This window comes from Clytia hemisphaerica, unplaced genomic scaffold (genome assembly GCF_902728285.1).
Source record: "Clytia hemisphaerica strain Z4C2 unplaced genomic scaffold, Clytia hemisphaerica genome assembly, whole genome shotgun sequence".
In the NCBI taxonomy this organism is placed as follows: Eukaryota; Metazoa; Cnidaria; class Hydrozoa; order Leptothecata; family Clytiidae; genus Clytia; species Clytia hemisphaerica.
In genome coordinates, this window is record NW_027104039.1 from 584602 (window position 1) to 598678 (window position 14077).

General features: G+C 35.1%; 2 protein-coding genes and 1 long non-coding RNA gene across 3 annotated transcripts; all 3 read right to left on the bottom strand.

The window, feature by feature from the left end:
- On the bottom strand, positions 1-2489 carry LOC136811793 (uncharacterized). Its single transcript, XR_010847273.1, has 2 exons — positions 2371-2489; positions 1-1622 (listed from the first exon to the last, which is right to left on the bottom strand). It is a non-coding gene; the product is annotated as an uncharacterized lncRNA (long non-coding RNA).
- A 4-nt stretch (positions 2490-2493) lies between these two features.
- On the bottom strand, positions 2494-9757 carry LOC136811755 (uncharacterized). The gene is made up of 10 exons (XM_067068373.1): positions 9178-9757; positions 6727-7156; positions 6471-6563; positions 6103-6167; positions 5841-5918; positions 5652-5729; positions 5171-5263; positions 4936-5034; positions 4010-4072; positions 2494-3328 (listed from the first exon to the last, which is right to left on the bottom strand). The coding sequence occupies exons 1-10, from the start codon at positions 9243-9245 to the stop codon at positions 2494-2496; spliced, it is 1902 nt and encodes a 633-aa protein (XP_066924474.1). The 5' UTR covers positions 9246-9757.
- Positions 9758-10829: 1072 nt separating this feature from the next.
- LOC136811794 (synaptic vesicle glycoprotein 2B-like) lies at positions 10830-13333 on the bottom strand. Its single transcript, XM_067068422.1, has 3 exons — positions 13049-13333; positions 12070-12229; positions 10830-11653 (listed from the first exon to the last, which is right to left on the bottom strand). Exons 1-3 carry the CDS (start codon positions 13314-13316, stop codon positions 11470-11472), a joined length of 612 nt encoding a protein of 203 aa, XP_066924523.1. The 5' UTR covers positions 13317-13333; the 3' UTR covers positions 10830-11469.
- Between the last annotated feature and the right edge of the window lie 744 nt (positions 13334-14077).

Consider the following 14077-nt stretch of genomic DNA (forward strand, 5'->3'; position numbering starts at 1 on the left):
TCAGATTCTAACTTTTCGTTTTATTTCTGATCAGTAACGGGTATGCTTTAGGCGTACAAACTTTCGGGAGCTAAAACTTTCGCGATATTAGCTAAATTTATGTATTTGAAATTTCTTAACAGGGCAATTCGCTAAAGTTTATGAAAGCTAAAATTCTATTAAAAGATGAAAATGATAACATTGATCAAAATTTCAGCATATTTTTAGTACTGAAAGCCTCAAAGAACAACTGTTTTAATCGGATACAAGAAGCCTTTGTCATGTTAAGCCAATTTTCATTGCCAATGTCGTAAATTTCGCAATTCTTCGACCACACTAAAGTTTCTGCTTGGGAAAATTTGTACGCCGAAAGTATACTGAAACAATATACAACAACGATAATAAGTACCAAAAACATTAATTTACATTTTAAAACCATCAAAAGTGAAGTAACAAAGCCGCTATAAAAACGATTTATGATAACAAAAATAAATATCATTTTTTGTGTCACGGCACTGGACAATAAATATAAACAAAAGATTAAAAAAGTCGTGCTTGTTCTAGTAAATAAAAATATCAGAAAATTTTCAATTTTGCGAAAATGTCAGCAAGCAAAAATGATAACAAAAATAATTATCCTTTTTTGTGTTATGGTACCTTAAAGGAAGAAATTTTGGCGGATTTGGCCAAAATCTGCCAAGTTCCCGCCATTTTGTTCAATTTTTCACTATTTTTGCCCAAAAAGGGTGTATTTTGAACATTTTCACCTTGATTTTGAACTTTAAAATCCATCATCCGCCAAAATTAGTTTTATTGCTGATCCGCCAAATTAAATTTCCTCTGAAAAAACTTTTCCGGCAATCGGCCAAATTAAATCCCCGCCAAAATTTCTTCCTTTAAGGTACCGGATAGTAAATAGTAAATATGAACAAAAGTTAAAAAATTTTTCCAACATCCCCGTTCAATTTGACGCCCGTTTTTAAGCACCTGAGAGTAGATACAACTCAAAAACTTTTTAAAAAGGTGTCATCATTAAAACCATGAAAAAAATATCGAATTTTTATTAAAAGTAACTTCAATTTGTTATTTATAAAAATATGTCCGTCCCACGCCTACTTGCTAGTGTCTCATTACCATACCCCCTAAGGTTCTGACGTCTCTTATGAACGGGCCCCTCATAAAAATAAATAAAAATGTTTAAACAAAGATGAACTCTAAAAGTCGAAAGCTAAAAAGTTAAATAAAAGTTCACTCAAGCAAGTGTAAATTTGCTTGAATTCATAACCATGTCTTCCAAAAAGTTATTTGTGAATTCTTTCTCGTTCAAATACCTTGGCGTGATGGGTAGCGAAACCTCACAAGCGCAGCTATTAGCAGAGCTGCGCCTCCCAGGCTGAGAATGGATAAATTTCACTGAGTATTTTGTCTCACTATACAACGGCAGGTACTTTGAACCGGTTATATACTTCAATACATCGGCTAAAGAGACAATTTTGATCGTAATCTTCTCCGATTCAAACTCTTGCATATCTACTTCGATTTGGGAATCTTCCAAATTTTTCAAACATGGTTAGAAAGTTGAAGAAAACATTTCCCTCCAATCGACGCTCTTCCTTGTCTTCAGAATAATGTGTCATGTTGTTCTAAAAATAAAACGATAAAAATGTCCAAGTTTAAGAAGAACTCTTGTGTGCTTAATTGTAGGGGGGTCACTTTCCATTTTTTGGGAAAACATTGCCAAATTTAATTTTTTTTTAAATTGCCTTCAGTGCGAGCAACACTTTAAAAGCCATTTATTATCCATTACAAATGTACATTTGAACCACTTTTTAGGGGGGGGGGGGGTGACGCCTTCCAAAAAAACCGAAGGGGACTGGAAATTTTCCTCAAAAAATATAGGATAAGGGGGGGGGGGTCAGAATGAAGCCCTCTTTTCTGGTCAGGATTGTGTATCTTTTTAAATTTTAGTACTTTCAAAGGGGAAATTTGCCCAATTTACAATGCATTTCCAATTTTTAAGGCAGTTTTAGTGTGACATTTGATTGGTAGGCAGTCAAAGCATGCAGTATTTTTCAAGCTTGAAAAGCACATAAACCTTGGGGATTGGCATTTTTCAAGGTGTAGTTAGATTTTGTAAACCGTTGTTAAAATTTTCACATAAAAATCGTTTGAAATCAAATCAAAATCATTTCGAAATTTTAGCAAGCATTGACGAAGCCATTAATGAGTTATCTCGAAATACTTCCTTGTTGCTAACCTCGTAAATTCTCAGGATGATATTATTATAACTAAAGCTCAGAAGTATTGACGTCTAGAAGATTTTTGTTATTTGTACTGATCCCAGGTTTTGAGAACACAAAAGTACTATATCTCGAATGTTATTTGAATTACCTTAAATAATCTTTTCACAGGGTCAGCACCTATTAGCTTTTCGTCATACACAAACTCCTTTCTGAATTCTTGATGGCATTTTAATGTCGAAAGAACGTGACCAGTTTCAAGACCACTTAAAAATTAAAATTGGTTGATTTCTTGGTGCGAACATGAAATGACATAATGGTATGCCATGGTTTTAATTAGTTCATCTTTTTGGTAAAAAGATACTGTGGAAGCCATATAACCAGAGTCGAATCTTTCCATAAAGTCCCCCATTAGCTCTTGAAAAGATTTCTCATCATGGCATGCCGCGATTTTTTGAAGTTTCTGTTTAATTTCTGGATCCGCAATCTCGTCAATGGTTGGCTCTGCGTTTCCGGTTAAAATGAAATCGGTCAAAGACTGGCAAAAATACCGTGGACCACAACATCCGTGGACCAAAGCCAGTGCAGTTAGGTATCCAAAAATTTGATATTCTTTATTTTGAAGTCTGACCAGATCGTGGACAAATGTATATCTTCTCGTCTCTCCGTGGACCAATTTACCTATATATAGGTCGAATAGTTCACAAAAATACTCTCTGGTTGGTCCACCATTGTCTGCAGCATCTTCATCAGTGAAATCAAGATTTAGAGGAACGAGTCCTTTTTTAAAGATTCTTGAAATTTTTGCGGTTGTGTCCTCATATAATTTAGACCGTCTTATTGTGATGTCAGATCGATCTTTAATATCTATGTTGACAGTGTCTGAAAATTTATAATACCAAAGTTCGATGATCTCATCATACATCTCACTATCAGCATATTTCGTGCATGACTTTGTGCCACAAGTTGGGCAATTCAAACTTCTTTCGATCCATTCATTTAGACATTCACTGTGAAACCTGCATTTACAGGATATCAGGTGTGATGGCGAGTTATCAATCACTTCTCGACAAATGTCACAAATTGCCCATTCCTTGATGGCAGGTTTCCTATTAAAAGAAAATTTTAAAGAAGGTCTAAGCTTGAGTCGGCAAGTACCTATTATCTTACTACTTTATCAAGAATTGGGGGCATTGTGAGCATGCGATACACCTTCGTTAACAAAAAAGTGATTCTGAAAAATAGAAAAATAAGAAAAAAGTCACCCTCAACGAAAAAAAATTGATCGAGCTTCTGAAAACGTGTATATAAAAGTGCTATGAACAGTTTTGTCAGAAATAAAAATCTTTGTTTGTAAATCTTAAAGATAAAGAAAAAAAGGAAATTTAGCTCAAAGATTGCTTAGTAAAAATGTTCCTTAGCAATTGACAAAAACAAAAGCCATCATTTTTACAGAAACGTTTGATAAATTTTTTTTCACAAAAAACAACATGAAGCTTCTGTTATTTAATTTTATTTTAAAAACCTTTGGTAGGATCAACCTATACAAAATTACATATTGTACATTGTTTTTTTTTGAATAATTTTGGAATATTTTCTCGTTGCTTGGGCTACTAAAATTTTGAAAGAATTTCAAATATGCATTGCCAATATTTAGCAAAGATATGCTGGTGCAACCTTAAACACCAATTTTCAGATTTTTATCAGACAACCAGAGACAACACCTTCTTTAAAGCGATACACCAGTTAATAAAAACCTGTATTGAAGAAAATATAGACTTTTAACTTACATCATGTTGTATCGGGAAACAGCAGCTGCAAGATTAGAAGTAGCGTCAATAGTGCCAGTTTCACTAAAAATTAAAAAAGTGTGCAATACAGAAACGGTCTAAGGTTATTTAGTTTAATAATAAAAGACAATCTGTATAAGTAGAACTGTTCAACATAATATCATATTTTGAACATATTAGCCACACAGCTTCAACTTCAGTATCTTTCAAATTTATTAAAAAACTGCACTGGACAAAATTTTTTGCAGTTACTACAGAAATTGGCAGTTACTACATAAAATTGTTAAACCTTAGTCACCCTTAGTCTGCAGTGTAACTGCTTTTCAAAAATCAAATAGTGGACCACCACACAGTATTAACTGTCATAGTGTTTTAGAGTGACTGATTGCCCCCCCTGGAATTTAATCCGAAACAGATGATAAAGCAACAAAGTACCATCTGTACAACCAAAAAATTCTTTGATTATTTGGAGCATCAACACCAACAAAATGTAAAAATATCCATAAGAAAACATAGTGCGGAAAGGGGTCTGATCCCCCCTTCTTAAAATGATCCCCCCCCCCACTTCTTGGCATCCCCCCCAACCTTTAAAAATACCTATCCCCCAAGGATTTCGGGCTAAATTTTTTATGGTAAAAAGGGAAGGGAAACAGTAAAGAAAAATTAAGTCTGGCAAATATATACCACTTTTTAGTGAAAATAAAGAACTTCCTTTCATGCAGACCAAATTTCATAACAGTGCTGGAAAATAATCTACAATATATGTAAGCCCCCCCCTTCTTAAACGATCCCCCCTCCTTGCTATCCCCCCCCCTTTTTAGTGAAAATTTCTGATCCCCCCCCCCTTCTTCACTTTTTTGGAAGGTGTCTCCCCCCCTTAAATAAGGGGGGGGGTCGAACTATGGAAAATGAGGACTAAAACTTACACTGGTGAAATTGGTCTTGCTTGTGTGCTCATTAATGAATTTGTTGCTGTGTTGGTTGTTCTTGTCTCTGCAGCTGTCAATCTTGAAGATTGACTAATTCTGAAAATAAAAATTCAAACGTTTTCACTTCAGGCATTTTAAGACCAAAATTTTAAATGTTTCATGTTTCCAAAAAACTTCATCTCTGTGTATAGATCAAGAAAATGTTGCATGCAAGAGGAGGATTAAAACTCACACTGGTGAAATTGGTCTTGCTTGTGTGTTCATTAATGAATTTGTTGTTGTGTTGGTTGTTCTTGTCTCTGCAGCTGTCGATCTTGAAGATTGCCTAGTTTTGAAACGAAAAAGTTTACATTATTTTTGCCAAGAATCATGCTCAAAGACTACTATAAAAGAGCTTAAAGTTTGCTATGCTAAAAAAGATGAATCACAACTTATTCCACTACCTCATGGTGCCATAAAATAGAGAATAGGGGTAAAAACATAAAAAAAATTTCTTGAATTTCATGACTGGAAACAAGCTCCAATTAGGGTCTACTAATACAAAATACTTATTTCATTTCATGGAAACAAGAAAAATGCCTTCCTTTTTACTAAAAGACGTTTACTAAAAAAAGTTTCCAATACTTCATTTCAAATTTGAGAAGAAAATTCCTTGAAAAAATAAAAATCATAATCATCCGAATAAAACATAGATACAGGAAACAAAAACCTACCTCAATGCATTTCTAGTTGTTGTATGGAATGATGTCTGAAGTCTGCTAGATGTTGTTGATGTGGAATGACTGCTAGCTCTAAAAAGAAAAAGTTTCCAATAATTTATTTCAAATTTGAGAAGAAAATTCCTTGATAAAAAAACATGGTCATCCGAGAAGAAGCATAGATACAGTGAAACAAAAACCTACCCCAATGCATTTCTAGTTGTTGTATGGAATGATGTCTGAAGTCTGCTAGATGTTGTTGATGTGGAATGACTGCTAGCTCTAAAAAGAAAAAGTTTCCAATAATTCATTTCAAATTTGTGAATGTAATTCCTTGAAAAGAAATCATGGTCATCTGAACAAAACATTGACTTGACAAAGACACATAAGCGTCGACATATCGTAAAAATTGTGTTATTTTTTGTTTTGATGAACAAAACATTAGATCAGTGAAATCAAAACCTACACTGATGCATTTCTAGTTGTTGTGGAATGACTGCTATCATCTTCTTTTCTAGGAGACAAAGGTTTCTAAAATAAAAAGGGAAAATAATTACTGCATATTGAAAGTATATTTGAGGCTCAAATTTATATTTGATAGCAATTTAAAAAATAAAACCATGGTGAGAGCAATTTAATTGAATGATCTAGGGGTCAGACCAAGCCTAACTTTTCTACAAACAAACTGAAACAAATAAGGAGAATAAAATTCTACTGCAGTAAATTTTACAAAGTAGTTATTTGAAAGAATCATATTTTTCTTATTTTTATATTTTACCAACCGACCCATATTTTTCAAAACGATTTACCCGTAGAACAGCAAATTCTTAATACCTTGTTGCAACTCTTGGTGTGTTCCTCTAAAAGGGCTAGTTCGATTATATCTCCACAAAACTGACAATCAACCGTTGGTGAATTGTAAGAAGGCTAAAAAAAAGAAAATTAAAAATATAAAAAAGTTAGACTTTCACACTTGTTTAATTTTTTATAGTTGTTCTAACAAATTTTACCAAGAAAGAAGAGAATCTTTCTAAAGAGAAGGGTTTCAATTGCTCATTATAAAAAATACAAAGGAAAAAAAGAAACTAACCTTTACTACTGCTGTCATGTCGAGAGTATGCTGGATTGGTACAATGTAAATTGTTGAGTGAGATACATTACAGTTATCCCTTAAATATGGGACAGAGTAACCACAAGGACCAAGTTCAATCCGTTGGAGTTGTCGCTTACCACTCCCACCACCAGTTGCTTTGTACAGCATAAACCGCCCTGAACAAATGCAGAGCTTTGGAAACTCCTCTTCCAAGTTTAATTGTAAGTCAAGGTGACTTGCTGTGTTGGGCATCTGTATTCGTTTTTTTTTCCCAAGCCCTGCGTTACCATATAAAAAGTATTGGGAGGATGATGGAGTGTGTGTAGCACCTTTTTCTGATAAACAAAAAAACGTTGCTGTCCATGTCTTTTTGGGAGTGAAGGATCTTTTTGCAGGTGGACCACCTTGATTTGGCTGATAAACACTCCTGAATAAAAATGTATAAAAATTGTAAAGACTTTTTTCTTCAGAAATTTCAGGCATAATTGATGTTTAATCCCGACAGGGGACTAAAGTTCGATCCCGAAAAGATAAGAAGGAAGAAACTATAATTCTGGACTAAACTGCAATTATTATATAGAAATCATAGTTCGGGACTAAACTGCAATTATTATATAGAAACCATAGTTTGGGACTAAACTGCAATTATTATATATATAGAAACCATAGTTCGGGACTAAGCTGCAATTACTATATAAGAAACTTTAAGTCGGGATTAAACTAGTAGTAAAATAGTAAAATTAATATTAAATGTTTTATATCTTTGTCACTTGGCAATGCACGAGAAAGAAAATCAGTGACCTATATGATTCGTATTTTGTATTATTTATTTATTATAGACATGTAATAGAAATTTATTTAAAAGCTGTCGTAAAATGTGAAATTAGTCATTCAAATATAAAGAGTGGATCGTTATATGATACGAATCTCAACTTTGTTTTGTCAAATCCTTCATTTTCAAGATTAATCAGAGCAAATCATAGGGTATTTGAGAAAAAACTAAAACACCCTTTACGTTTTCCAATTCACAATGTTCTGAGTGTAAATCAGTGTTTTTAACCGGTCACCGGTTTATGTAAATCGTATTGTACTGTATTTTCCAAGTAAGTTTCTTTTTTTTTGTGTTGAGATCTGAAGTCAAAATTTGGACTGTTAAAATTTGATCCCCGTGAGGGACTAAACAACAATTATGCCAAATTTCACATACCTTAATCTTTTTTTCTACTTTTTAATAAGAGGACCGATGATCAATGATATCAATCGAACAATATTAAACGATAGGTGTTTGATTCCTGAACCAAATTTATAATTGAAATTGAACTGAAGATTTTACAGCAAAGTTCGATAGGTCCAGACGATGTCAATCGAACGGGACCAAGGATCAAATCAATCAAACCAAATCGAACGCAATTGAATCTCAATCAAATATTACCGCATTTTTCACATTTGATTTTGGTTTGATTGATATATCGAGCGTAATCGACGAACATCGAATATAATCGACAGAAATTGAACATGATCGACGAGCAATCGAACGGCAAATTTCAATCGAACCAATCAAATAATACCCAGAATTTTGCCCTCCGACAATCAAATTTCAATTGATTGACTGCGTTCAATCTGGTTTGATTGGTTTGATTGTTGATCCTGTTTGATTGAGATTGTCAATACACCTTTTCCGTAATTCAAACTTCTCAGAATTGGCCCGGGAATATAAGCGCTCAAGCGTTGTGTCTAAAATTTCAAGGGAGGTAAAAAAAATGCGTTTTGGTCGTAAAGTCTGATCATTTGACAATCTCACGTCTCAATTGAACGGGATTGACGATTGAATCAATCAAACCAAATCGAACTCATTTGATCGATTGAAATTCGATAGTCGAATGCGCAATCGAATCTCAATCAAAATTTACCGCAATTTTTGGATTTGATTGCGGTTTGATTGAGACTTCGAACATAATCGACAAGCATCGAATATAATCAGCGAACATGGAATATAATCAATGAAAATCGAATATAATCGACGGAAATCGAACATGATCGACCACGAGTAATCGAATGCAATCGAACGGCATAATTCAATCGAACCAATCGAATATTACCCAGAATGGTTGTTCGGTTGAGATTCCATGCGTTTGACAATCGAATTTCAATTCATCGATTGCATTCGATTTGGTTTGATTGATTCGATCGTTGATCCCGTTCAATCGCTGTCTGGTTATGAAAATTAAGGGTTTGGGTCTGTGGGTGGGTTGACATCTCCTGGCATGGAGGATCTGCAGATAAAGTCAAAAACCAGCCAAGGGGTGGTTGCACTTTCAAAAAAGGTTGTCCACGCTCGCTCTGGTCTGCCACCCCCACGCTAACACAACCCACTGACACTGAATCAAGTGTGAGCGGAGGTAGTGTTTAAGAAATGACAGTGCAGTATGAAGTAAAGAGATTGCTTACCGAAAGTTTCTTGCATTTGGCACCAGCCTGTTTTCAATTTCACTCAATCTTGTATTAATTGCATCCATTTCATCCAATCTTGTATCTGTTAAAGTATTTTTTTTAGCTTGGTATTTTGGAAATGATTTTTACAAGAAATTGGCGCGTGAAAGGCCAGTGAAATTGGCCAGTGAAATGTGACATTCTCCAGACCAGACTTAGAGGATTGAGTAATCCGATTCCCGGGGAAATCCGAAAAAAACCGGCGACTTAAACCGGCACTCCTTCCGATTGATCTTAAAACTGAGTAGTATTACTAAACTCACTCAATCACTTGTTAAACCGACCTGATCACCTTTAAAACCGACCCGATCACCTTTAAAACCGACCCGATCACCTTTTAAACCGACCCGGTCACCTTTTAAACCGACTCGATCACCTCTTAAACCGACCCAATCACCTTTCAAACCGACCCGATCGTCTTTTAAACCGACCCAATCACTATGTAAACCGACCCAATCACCTTTCAAACCGACCCAATCAGTTACAAACCTCCGACCGTTATCTAAACTGGATGTTTTTGACACGGATACCGCTCCATACTAGGCGCTCGGCGCAGCAGGGCTGATGGGAAGGAGAAGATCGCATGTGTGGTTAATACAATAGCAATTTACTTCCAATACGCGCTTTAAAAAAATCAATCCCTCCATACCTCTCTCGCGCTACCGTACGTACCTTTCATTGCTTGTGTACGATCATTAAAAAATGTTTTAATCTTGAATGTTTCTTCTTGTTGTTGTTTTAAATAATTTTTAGACTAGAGGATGGTTGTATTGACTGGAAACAGAGTACAAATTCTGGTCCATATATTCTAATTAATGTATTGTATGCACCAAAGGATATCGTGAACTCGTGTGAACTTTAGGTAATAGTAGGGGGAAATTTGTTCGTTTTTTTTAGGTCGCTCGATTTTTTTTCAAAAAATTAAGATTAGTGATATATTGCGAGTATAGGTGATTTCAGTACGTAACTCGAGATATTGAGCTTCCGAAAGCGCAAAAACTGGACAAAACAGCTGTTTCTGGCTGAAAAACACTGGAAAACACTGTTTTTAAGGATTAATATCTCGAGTGTAAAGAAATCACCTATACTCGCAATGTATCACCATGAACATATATCTTAATTTTTTGAGAGCTTTCCAAAAATATACAACAGGTCTTCGTCTTCTCAAGCTAAAATTTTCATTAATTTTTCACCCCATAATTTTTGCCTGAGACCGTCGTATTTGTCCGAAAATCACACCAAAGTGTCCGAAAAAAGATTGTCACCCATTTTCTTTTGATTCCCTTACCCCTTAGCTTTCCAAAAATGTATAACAAGTGCTTTGACTAAAAAATCGAGTGATTTTACAAATTTCCCTCTACTATAATTCGAAAAATCATAACCTTATACGCATATTACTTTGAATAAACATATCCCTTCTTTTAAACGCCCTCTTCGAAAGAAAGGCCTATCCTATGATTAAAAATCTTCAATAAGCACCCCGCTCCTCAGATAAAAACCCCTTTGAATGAACGCCTGCCCTCTAGGAGGCTAGTATATTTGAAGTAACACGATATTCTAATCAGAGATTGTTTCCCCAATAAAAAGAGTTGAAGAAGTGCAAAAAAAACTTATGATATATGAATAAGCTTTGTATTGTAAATTTATTATAAAAAGTGTATAAAATGTGTAGCCAAAAATATAAACATCTATAAACATTTAAAAAATTGCCCCAGCGGTTTGCATGGATGGGATTTTTCACTTGCGTGAATGCATGAAAATTTAAAAAAAAATTGCGTGAATGCGTGAATTGGAAAAGTTTGCATGAACAAAAATTTAAAAAAAATTGCGCAAATTGCGAAAAAACATTGGGCTTTTCCAGAAAAAAACCGTATACCCCCTGTTGAGGAGGTCCATCCCTCTGTGGCTGGAAATGCTGTAACCCCCTGGAATTCCAGGCAATTTCAGGTTTAAACCCTCCGGAATTCTGAATTTTAGTAGGATTTAAAAAGCTACCCCCATGGAATTCCAGTTATTTTTGACCGATTTTTGTATCTCCCTATGGAATTCCACCACATATCAAACGTTACCCCCTTGGAACGGAAATGGACCTCCTCAACAGGGGGTATACGGTTTTTTTCTGGAAAAGCCCATTGCGTAAATTCGTGAATTTGGGAAAGAAATTTGCGTGATTGCGTGAATTGAAGGTCCGTTGGGGGCCTCAAAAAGTAACATAACAGTTGTTGAATCTCTTCAATCTTTAGATTCTAGCTAGCTCAGAAGATTATAGTCAGTCTTCGGTACCAGAAAAGATGCAATCCCTCCTATGATGAAGGATATAGTTACCAATATTAAAGGAACTGTGCATTGAACATCTACTAGAAGTCCAAATACGATATTTCCAAGGATAGATGCGATTCGACCTACTGATGTTTGCAGACCAAATGCTGTTGACCTGAATGAAATAAAAGTGTGTTTTTTACTGGACTTTCTATACCAACTTTCTATCAGTCAGGAAAAAAAGACACATTTTTATTCTGCTACTGGCAGTTTCATGCCACTTTTGGTGACAATCTCAAGATTGTTAAGAACACTTTAAGGTTTTGCAGACTCTAAAACACCCAATTTCTTCACCAAAAAAGGGTGAAAATAAGAACATGTTAAAAATATTTTTAGGCTTAAAACTCAAAAGATTAAGAACGTCCGAAGGCTTCAAAAATTTTGGATGTTCTTATTAAAAAAAACTTGTACAATAGTCCAGTGTGGTGATTTTTTCCAAAAGAAATCGGTCACAACCTATCAATTGAAAATGATTTTTTTGTCAGGAAACATTAGCTCACCCCGATATAAAGTATGACTCAATGTCCTCACCTTAGATGTGTTGGATAGTTTTCGAGGGCGATAGCGTTCAATACATTCCAGGAAACAACCGACAGTCCAGAGAAAACACACGACATAGACATCATCTCAATATCATTTCTCACCAGTAAGAAAAATAAAACGCTCAGACCAGAACATGACATTGAAGAAGCTATGGAATGATAAAAATTGAAAAGTATCAAATAATAGTACACTATTGAGGGATGATTAGATAGTTTGAGATGTGGTGGGTTCCTTTAATGGCCCTACCTTAGGTAAAAACCTCCAAATATCTTTTATTAAACCTTCCAAAATCCAGTGGATGCATTCAAGCTAAAGTTTGTTTAGTTTACTCTTGAGCAAGAAAATAAGAGGATTTTGACGTAAAAACCGTGTAGGAGTAATGATCTAAAGAAAATCTGCCAGGAAAAAAAATCTCTAACCATCATGATCCCAGTGTTGTATAGGTTTTTAGTGATTCTAAACGACTCTCTATACGATGAATCAATTTCACATTTTAGAAAGGAACACTAGTTCATTTTTTCGAATGAGTGTTGATTTGTTTGAAAACATTGTCCCGAGCGGTGAAACTAATTTCACTTGTCGATTTTTAGAATATTAAAAACAATAATTTCGAATAGACACACCTTACCATATCTGGTGAACCTTATCATTTAGAAAAAGTCAACACACTAAAGAGTGTAAAATTCGATAGATCGACTAGAGAAAATAAAGAACCACCCCCCCACCCATGTCGCAGACCTAAGCCCCCACCCCGCACTGGAAATTATGGCCAAAATTTCGTCCTTGGTGGGAAAACTAACCTAAAACTCCAGCCCCTCTGGCAAATTGACATTGAAATTGATTTGAAATTCCAAGAAAAACGGTTGCACCCAAAAAACATCTCCACTGAATTTTAGACAGGAACAATAGAGCTTCTATCCCCATTGAGACTTTCTTTGGGAAAAATTCAGTGATGTTAAAGATTTACCTAACAAATTACGGCGTCCCACTTTATCAATAGCAAAGATAGTAAGAAGAGCCCCAGGAATATTTGAAATGGCTATCAAAAATGTCTTCAAGAAGACATCATTATTGGTCGGTGAAAAATCTTCAATTTGACAAGGAGATATAGTGTCGTTGAAAGTATCATTGGATCGTCTGGTGAATTTTAAACCACTAATTTTCATATGGATAGGTGTTTGACATACTGAAACTTGATACGATTCCATTCGATTGTAGATTTCAGGTAGCCACATCCATAGCCCATAGTATCTGATAGAAAGCAAATAAACAGAGATATAGACATAAAAAATAACAAAGTTCTGAACATTTGCTGATTGTGAGGTTGACGAGGAACATAATACTCCAAAAGATTTAAGGCTTGGGGACACGAGAAGTTTTTTTCGCGTTGGTGCAATGCAACAGGATCCATCCCATCACCCTGAAACGCTTTCTCGTGTCTCCACCCCATTTTTCTTTCTACTAATAAAAGTGAAATCTCACTTTTGACAAAATCAACCTGTATTTTGGGTATTTCCCTCACTTTTTGTCCCGAAACAAAAAAAGAAACCATGGGACACGCACTTTTTTTCTTGTGTTGGTGGGATGGAGCATGTTGCATTGCGCCAACGCGAAAAAAGCTTCTCGTGTCCCCAAGCCTTTAGTGTGGTATATCATATTTACGCGCTTAAATAGGATTTTGAACCAAATAGAATCAATCTGTGACTATTCGAATATTTAAATAGAATTTATCTCTATGATTATACTCTACACTCAGAATTCTCTATCTGTAGCAAACATATAAGTAAAAATACATAATGGAGTAACACCCGTCGAAACTGGGTAAAAATTACGAAAAAGACAACAGAAAGATGTGTAAGAACACCCCCTTCTCACAGACCCGGTAGCATTTTTTCAGACAGTGGGGATAAAAATAACAGACTGGAACTCGATGGGGATTGGTATTCCCATCATAGTTTTCAGGGCTGGGAATTTTAATTCTTTTGTTTTCAAGTCA

Bases quoted from the DNA above. Each gene is read 5' to 3' on its own strand.
- LOC136811794 (XM_067068422.1), bottom strand. From the start codon at position 13,316: ATGTGGCTACCTGAAATCTACAATCGAATGGAATCGTATCAAGTTTCA. The intron at 12,230-13,048 runs GTAAATCTTTAA...ATCATTCCATAG, and splicing joins GGGACGCCGTAATTTGTTAG to CTTCTTCAATGTCATGTTCT. The intron at 11,654-12,069 runs GTGAGGACATTG...TATTTCATTCAG, and splicing joins AACTATCCAACACATCTAAG to GTCAACAGCATTTGGTCTGC.
- LOC136811755 (XM_067068373.1), bottom strand. From the start codon at position 9,245: ATGGATGCAATTAATACAAGATTGAGTGAAATTGAAAACAGGCTGGTG. The intron at 6,564-6,726 runs GTTAGTTTCTTT...TCTTTTTTTTAG, and splicing joins ACATGACAGCAGTAGTAAAG to CCTTCTTACAATTCACCAAC. The intron at 5,730-5,840 runs GTAGGTTTTTGT...TTTTCTTTTTAG, and splicing joins ACAACTAGAAATGCATTGGG to AGCTAGCAGTCATTCCACAT.